The sequence below is a fragment of the Chinchilla lanigera genome, unplaced genomic scaffold (genome assembly GCF_000276665.1).
Source record: "Chinchilla lanigera isolate Chin_1 unplaced genomic scaffold, ChiLan1.0 scaffold00092, whole genome shotgun sequence".
NCBI classification, from domain to species: Eukaryota; Metazoa; Chordata; class Mammalia; order Rodentia; family Chinchillidae; genus Chinchilla; species Chinchilla lanigera.
In genome coordinates, this window is record NW_004955493.1 from 7,810,207 (window position 1) to 7,818,748 (window position 8,542).

Below are 8,542 nucleotides of genomic sequence, written 5' to 3' on the forward strand. Positions count from 1 at the left end.
TGGGGGGAGGGGGAGCCGCTCGCCGCGAGCGGGTGAGTAGGGCCGCGGTGCGCGTGCGCGGAGACGGGGGGTGCAGAACGCGCCGGGGCGGGAGAGGGTAGCGGCGCGCGTTCCCTCCACCCCCCCCGCCCGAATCCGGGGCTGAAGCCGGGTCTCGGGCTCGGTCTCGCGGTGTTTCCAACGCCCCGAAGAGGTGCCACCTCTCGGCCGGAGGATCGGGGCGCGGGGACGGGAGCGGCGGTGTGGGAGCGGGAGCCGGGCTTGGCCCGGGCCGCTGGCCGGTGAGGAGGCGGGAGGGGGCGGGGCCTGCCAGGGGGCGGGGGAGGGGTCTTGCGTGGAGGCCAAGTGGGGCGCGCGCTGGGAGAACGGGAAGGGAAGCGGGCGCGAGATGGGCCTGGGAGCCGGAGGGGAGAGTTGGGAAGTCGGGAGAGAATGGGCTGTTGTGTTGAAATAGGGTACCTGGGGCAGAACCTGAGGGAGCCCCGGGTCGTGGTGAGGTGGGGAACCTGGAGTGATGGGAGAGCCTGGAATCTGGGCTAGCCAATGAGGGGACAGCAAGGGAGTCAGGCCTAAGTGCTGGACCCCTCTGCGTATCCCTCTGTTCCTGACAGTGTAAATGAGCAGAGATGGATCAAGAAGGTGGGGGAGATGGGCAGAAAGCCCCAAGCTTCCAGTGGCGGAACTACAAGCTCATCGTGGACCCTGCCTTGGACCCTGCCTTGCGCAGGCCTTCTCAGAAGGTGTACCGTTATGACGGAGTCCACTTCAGTGTCAACGTGAGTGCGTCCTGGCTTTGCTGCCTTCTAGGGAATGCCAGGCCCTCCTGTCCTCTGTTACTCTGTTCAGCACCCAGAACTGCCATACCCATAGCTGTCCTTACCAGAAATGAGTGCACCCAGCCCTTCTGCATGCATATATCCAAATGGGCTTCTTAGAGCGTAGTAACCTGGTTCTGTCCTAAGCAATCTTTCTGTTCCTGCTTTCCTCACTAGGACTCAAAGTACATACCAGTGGAAGACCTCCAAGACCCCCGTTGCCATGTCAGGTCCAAAAACAGAGACTTTTCCCTTCCAGTCCCTAAGTTTAAGGTAGGTATCTGTTGCTTCCCTGGTGTAACGGCCCTTAAGGAGTGTGGAGGGTACTGTCACTCTGCTCCTCAGGTAGCCCAATAAAAGGGGTAGTCCACTGAAAGATCTAACAACCTCTGAGTCTGGGAGACAGAAGTGTTCTGGTTGGAAGGTGCCCTTGTATAGCAAAGGTGTCCCAAGTATATCTCTGGTGGTGAGGGTGTTAATTCTAGCTGCTGGATTTCTCACTGTGTGTTCCTAGATAGTATACAGCCCAACAGTAGGACAGTTTAGTTTCTTAATAAATAGAGCAACAATGCCATTGCTTCCCTGGAATCTTTCCTTACCTCTCATTTGGCCATGTGACCCTCCATCTTGGTTCCTAAGAGCATTCCCATTTCCCCATCTAAGTGGGATAGTCGTTAGGCCTTGGACTAAACTTGAAAAAGTAGTGGTTCTTCGTTTTCTTCACTCATTCTTTGTTCTTTCCCCATTAATTCTTCCTGTTTAAATAGTTTTTGGGGTTCTTTCATCCTGGTTTTTTTTTTTTTTTTTTTTTTGTACATTTCCCATGCACAGTCTCTTTCATATATGTGGTTTTTTTGTTTGTTTGTTTGTTTTTTGTTTTTTTGGCTTTCTGAGACAAGGTCTTGCTATGCAGTTCAGGCTGACCTTGAACTCACTTTGTAGCCCAGACTGGCCTCAAACTTGCAACAATCCTCCTGCCTCAGCCTCCCAAGTGCTGGGATTACAGGCGTGCACCACCGTGCCTGGCTCACATCTGTGATTTTGACTATTGTCTTGGTGGTAATGACTTCCAAGTATGTTTCCAGCTGTCATCATTCTGGAACTTCAGACTTGTGTGCCTGGTAGAGGGGTCATTCCACGGTATACCCCATAGACATCGCACACTCCTGAGATTTAAAAGAACTTTTATTCCATCAACGCTGCCCTCCCTTTTATGTTCTCTTCACTGATAAATGACAGCACCATCTACTGAGTTACGCAGGGTCGGCGTCCAATGTTTTTTCTTTTCACCTTAATCTTTCTATTCTCATTGCAACTTTCTTAGTGCAGATTCTTGTATTTCACCTAGTTTCCTTGCTTCCATGCTATTTCATACTCAATTCTACTATTACTTATTTCTTTGACTTTACTGTTATTTTTTTGTCATGTCTGTTTTAGGGTATCAGTATATGTGGTTATTGATTTACCAAGCCTTATTCTCTGCCTGACACTATTCCTGTGTTACATCCAAACTGTGCAGTTGTGCAGTTTCTGAACATGCCAAGTTGTTCTGTAGTTTCTTTTTCTTTTCTTTCTTTTTTTAGATTAGTTTTTCTGAGACAGGGTCTTGCTGTGTAGTTCAGGCTGTCCTTAAACTCACTGTGTGTAGCCCAGGCTGGCCTCAAACCTGTGGCAATCCTCATGCCTCAGCCTCCTAAGTACTGAAATTACAGGTGTGAGCCACCACACTTGGCTTGTTCTACAGTTCCTTGTCTTGAAGGTTCTTGTTATTTTGATGAACTCCCACGTAGCCAAAAAGCATAGTAAGAATGATGCCATCTTTATGAATCCTTTCCTGATTCTACTCTGTACAAAGGTTTCCTTCTCTGCCTTCCAAACATGCTGTCTGAAGTTTTGCTGATGTTGTGGCATATTGATCATCTGTCTTGTCTATTTTCCTGAATGAGGATCTCTTTTTCTAGTTTTGTATTTCTAGTGCCTCACCCATGTTAGTAACTCTTGGGGCTAGTAGATTATTTCCTTGCACCTGATTCCTTTTACATTTATTCCTGAGCTGTGCGTTTCTCTTCTTGGTTCTTGCCATTCTGTGCTGAGAGGAATTCAGGGAGCGAGGGATCAGGACCAGTGTAGCCCTAGCTGTTGCCCCTGTCCCTTGTCCTTCAGTCTCCCAGACTTCTCTCTTGACCTCATAGGTCTTGTGGTAGTTTCTCAGAGGGTAGAGGAGCACCGTTTGGTATAGAGCAGTGATGGTGAATCTTTTAGAGACATCCAAACTGAAATGCAAAGCCCACTTAAACCCAATTAAACCTGAATGTTGAGATTTTAATTTAGAAAAAACAATCCATACATGAATGTCTTTTGCCTTAGAAGAAAAACAAGTAACACATGTACCATAGCTTCACCACCACTGGCATAGAGTCTCCAGACCAACTCCTGTCTTCTCCACAGCTGGATGAGTTCTATATTGGGCAAATCCCACTGAAGGAAGTGACTTTCGCGAGGCTGAATGACAATGTGCGGGAAACCTTCCTGAAGGATATGTGCCGAAAGTATGGCGAGGTGGAAGAGGTAGAGATCCTTCTTCACCCCCGTACTCGCAAGCACCTGGGCCTGGCCCGTGTGCTCTTCACCAGCACTCGGGGTGCCAAGGAAACAGTCAAAAACCTCCACCTTACCTCCGTCATGGGCAACATCATCCATGCGCAGCTTGACATCAAAGGTGAGGGCTCCCCTGCCGCTGCTCAGGGTTGGTCTTCAATTGGAAGTGTACATGCTAATGCCTTTGAGGTCAGGCAAGTCGTCACGGTCATGGTTCCTTATCTGAACTTGGGGCTAGATGTGTTTCTGAACTCAGAAGTTATTGGAGAATTATGGTATGTACGTGATTTGTTTTTGTATCATTGTCAGCACGGTCAGGACAGTACCCTGTAGTCAAGCCCCTGACTATACCCGTAAGAAATTATGTGAAGGACAGAATAAATAGAGTTAGTGTAGTAAATCAGGACTGGTTTTTGTTTGTTTGTTTGTTTTTTGAGTTTTTTCGGTCTTTTTTGAGACAGGGTCTCGCAATGCAGTTCAGGGTGGTCTCTTTTTTTTTTGGTGCTGGGAATCAAACTCAGGACCTTGCACTTACCAGGCAGGTACTTGTGCTGCTGAGCTAGATCCCCAGCTAAGTCAGGACATATTTTTAATACCAATTTGTGTGTGTGTGTGTGTGTGTGTGTGTGAGAGAGAGAGAAGTTGAACTCAGGATCTTGTGCTTGCCAGGCAGATGCTTTTGCTGCTGAGCTACATCCCCAGTCCCTACCAGATTTTTTATTTTATTTATTTGTTTATGTCTGTATGTATGTATGTATGTTTTTTACCGGTACCGGGAATCGAACTCACGGCCTTGTGCTTGCCAGGCAGGCGCTGTGCCACTGAGCTAAATCCCCAGCCCCCGCTACCAGATTTTTTAAATTACTGGACTTTGAGGTTTTGGTTTTCAAATTTTACATATTAAGCTTCTAGGGGTGGGGCTGGGGCTTCAGCTCAGCGGCACAGCACCTGCCTGTCTGGCAAGCGCAAGGCCGTGAGTTCGATTCCCGGTACCGGAAAAAAAAACGAAAAAAAACAACAAAAGCTTCTGGGGATTGAGGGTATCGTTCAGTGGTAGAGCTTTTGGGTTTGATCCCTAACACCAAAAATAAAAAGTAAATAAATACCCAAGTATGGTGGCACAAGCCTATAGTCCCAGCACTGCTGAGCCAGGGGGATCACAAGTTTTGAGTTCAGCCTGGGGAACTTAATGACTTAGTGAGACCTTATCTCAAAGTAAAAACAAAAATAAAAGCTGAGGATTAGCTCGGTGGAAAGGCTCTGAGTTCAGTTGCTGGTACCACTAAAAATCAATCACAATTGTATGTATGTATGTATATATTTATTCCTTTTCTTGGTTTTGTGAGACAGGGTCTTGCTATGTATCCCAGGCTGACCTTGAACCTGAGACAATCCTGCCTCAGCCTCTTGAGTGCTGGGATTTCAGGCGTGCTCCACTATACAGGCCTCAAAAATTTTTACAAATGAAAATAAATAACAGGGCCTGGGATATAGCTTATTGGTAGAGCACATACTTAGCATGTTCAAAGTCTTGGGTTCAGTTTCTACAACTAACAAAATACTCTTAAAGGAAGACCTGTAAAGACAAATGACACAATCCAGACTGCTTTGGTAAGGAGCTACGGGGAAGAGTGGGATCTATGACAGACTAAGTTACAGTGCTATGTACAGGAGGCAGCTGTTAGTCGGCATCAGTCGGTTTGCAAGGGAGAGAGGACTGACAGTCCCAAATTTGCTTTTGCCTTTTTAAGGCAGTGTCTGTCTCACTGTGGAGTCCAGCCTGGCTCGAACTTCAGATAATCCTCCTGCCTCAGCCTTCTGTGTGCTGGGCCTACAGGTGTGCGCTGCCATGCCCAACCCAAATTTGCTTTTTAAAAGCCAAAATAGTAGGTTTTTGTATATGATCTTACGTTTTTTTTTTTTGATTTGGGGAATTGAACTTAGGACCTTGTATTTGCCAGGCAGGCACTCGCGCTGCTGAGCCAGATCCTTGGCCCCTGAATTTTAAATATTATATCCCTTCCAAGGTTTTTTTTTTTTTTTTTTTTTGGCCTTTTATCTTTTGAGGTGGTCTTATAGTCTAGACTGGCCCTGAACTTAATAGTCCTACGTCAGCCTCCTAATGGGAATTACAGCCTTGCATCATACCTGGCTCCTTTCAAGATGTTTTTTCCTTGCAGTAGTGGGAATTGAACCCAGGGCTTTCACACTGAGATACATCCCCATGATTTTTTAATTTTTTGTTTTGAGACAAGGTCTTCTAAATTGTCCAGGCTGAGCTCAAACTTTCATTCTTCCTGCCTCAGCCTTCCGAAGTGCTACGATTATAGGCACACTCCACTACACGTAGGTCCTCCCAAGACTTTTTTTTTTTTTTTTTTTTTTTGGTACCGGGAATTGAACTCAGGACCTTGCATTTGCCAGGCAGGCACTCGTGCCGCTGAACTATATCCCCGGCCCCTGAGATTTTTTTAAGTCATTATGCAAGGCGAATAAAATTCAATCCTGGGCTGGATTTAGTCCTCAGGTTGCCATTTTGCAGTCTTTATAGGATAAGGAGCATGGAGGGACTTAGCCTCAGAGAAGCTGGGTTTGAGTGGCAGTTCCTCCACTGACCAATTTTGTGACTTTATGCAGGTAAATTTTCTTTAACTCTTTTAAGGGGACAGGTTCCTGTTGATCACGCATTGTAGTAGTACGGGTAGATGTGTATTTGTAAACTGGGAAGTGCTGTAGAATATGTTACTTGTGGTAGTTCATTGGTAGAGATGAGGTAGGAGAACTGAAATCCCCAAACCCAAGATTCTAAGAAATTGTAGGAAACATGAGGCCTAAGAAAGAAGCAGACCTGCCAAATTGGAAAAGAGCTTTATTGTTTTGTTTCAGCACTGGAGATCAAACTGGAGTGTTGTACCACTGAAATACACGTCTTTTGTAATTTTATTTTTTATTTTGAGCCAGGATCTCACTAAATTGCTCAGGTGGGCCGTGAATTCATTGTTTTGTTTTTTTGTGTGTGTGTGTGGTACCAGGAATCGAACTCACGACCTTGTGCTTGCCAGGCAGGCTGTGCTGCTGAGCTAAATCCCCAGCCCAGGGCTGTGAATTTATGATCCTTCTTCCTCAGTTTTCCGAGAAGCTGGGACTCAGGCATAGGTCGCTGTGCCTGGCTAGGCATTGTTTGTTCCTTCTGACGGTGTGTTCTCATTTCTCTCCCCATAGGACAGCAGCGAATGAAGTACTATGAATTGATTGTCAATGGGTCCTACACCCCTCAGACTGTGCCCACTGGGGGCAAGGCCCTGAGTGAGAAGTTCCAGGGTTCTGGTGCAGCCACTGAGACGGTGAGAAGCTTGTGGCTGCCACAGCCCTAGCCATGTGGACACAGTGCCTGATTGCCAGGAGCAGGAGCCGCCTTTGGGAGGTTCTAGACTTTACTTTTAAGTTTAGGAAGAGCCAAGAAAAGATATTTAGAAACTTTCAAAAAACAGGAATCTAGGATTCTTTTGGAGCAAAGCACGTTTTGAATGGTGGCTGACCCTCTCTCTTTTCTCCTTGCCCCACTCTCCCTCTATAGACTGAATCCCGCCGCCGCTCCTCCTCTGACACGGCTGCCTACCCATCAGGCACCGCTGTGGTGGGCACCCCTGGCAATGGCACCCCCTGCTCCCAGGACACAAGCTTCTCCAGCAGCCGACAAGACACCCCCTCTTCCTTTGGCCAGTTCACCCCTCAGTCCTCCCAAGGAACCCCCTACACATCTCGGGGCAGCACCCCTTACTCTCAGGACTCTGCCTACTCCAGCAGGTACAGAGCACACACCACGCAGGTTCTGGGTGCTGCCATCAGGAGGAAACCCGAAGTTTCACCGAGAGAGAATTGGAGATCGTCTGGCCTGCTCTCTGTAGAGTCAGCCAGCAAACTGCTGTCTTCAGGGACACTGTCCAGAAAGCTGATGTGTAGTTCTCTGGGGATGGTGGAGAGAGGCTTTGGGTACGAGAACTGGGACGGTCGGTTGTCATACAGAGATGAGCCCCGGTAACTCTCTCACTTCTTTTCCAGCACCACTTCAACCTCCTTCAAGCCCCGGCGGTCAGAAAACAGCTACCAAGATTCCTTTTCCCGCCGCCATTTCTCCACATCTTCAGCCCCCACGACTGCCTCCACGTCCATCCCCGCCACCACTGCAGCCACTGCCACGTCGTCGTCGTCTTCCTCCTCATCCTCATCTTCGTCCACGTCCTCTTCTTCCACATCCTCTCAGTTTCGTGGTTCTGACTCAAACTACCCAGCGTATTATGAAAGCTGGAATCGCTACCAGCGTCATAGTTCTTACCCGCCACGCCGGGCAACTCGTGAGGAGCCCTCTGGTGCCCCTTTCTCTGAAAGTACTGCTGAGCGCTTCCCGCCCTCCTACACCTCATACTTGCCCCCTGAGCCCAGCCGGCCCACAGACCAAGACTACCGGCCTCCTGCCTCGGAGGCCCCGCCCCCAGAGCCTCCGGAACCAGGCGGAGGACCCAGCCCCGAGAGAGAAGAAGCTCGGACCTCCCCCCGCCCGGCCTCCCCTGCCCGCTCCGGCTCCCCAGCCCCGGAGACCACCAATGAGAGTGTGCCCTTTGCCCAGCACAGCAGCTTGGATTCCCGGATTGAAATGCTGCTGAAGGAGCAGCGCTCCAAGTTTTCTTTCCTGGCCTCAGACACGGAGGAGGAGGAAGAGAACAGCAGTGCTGGCTCCGGGGCGAGAGACACCGGGAGTGAGCTGCCTTCTGGGTCAGGTCATGGGCCTTGCACACCTCCCCCAGCCCCAGCTAACTTTGAGGACGTGGCACCTGCAGGGAGTGGGGAGCCAGGGGCTCCCCGGGAGTCTCCCAAGGCCAACGGACAGAACCAGGTGATGTTGGGGTCGGCTGGAGAAGGTACCTGGGCTTGGGAAGGCAGGGCTGGCGCCTTGGGGAGAGGGAAGTGAGCTGGAGAGGAAAATGGGTGTGAGGAAACGTCCACGGAGTGGGCAGGGGCTTACTGTGACCTCCTCTGCACCCCGTAGGCTTCTCCCTGCTCTTCTGGAGAGGACATGGAGATCTCCGATGATGACAGGGGCGGCTCACCGCCTCCAGCCCCGACACCCC

General features: G+C 49.4%; 1 protein-coding gene across 1 annotated transcript in view; it reads left to right on the plus strand.

The window, feature by feature from the left end:
• Setd1a (SET domain containing 1A) overlaps positions 1-8,542 on the plus strand; it is a 26,235-nt gene that overhangs the window by 1,555 nt on the left and 16,138 nt on the right. The window contains exons 2-8 of the mRNA XM_013504748.1: positions 612-776; positions 993-1,088; positions 3,264-3,534; positions 6,636-6,757; positions 6,991-7,220; positions 7,476-8,307; positions 8,461-8,538. Of these exons, the coding sequence (XP_013360202.1) occupies positions 627-776; positions 993-1,088; positions 3,264-3,534; positions 6,636-6,757; positions 6,991-7,220; positions 7,476-8,307; positions 8,461-8,538 (1,779 nt within the window). The 5' untranslated portion in view covers positions 612-626. The remainder of the gene's footprint in view (positions 1-611; positions 777-992; positions 1,089-3,263; positions 3,535-6,635; positions 6,758-6,990; positions 7,221-7,475; positions 8,308-8,460; positions 8,539-8,542) is intronic.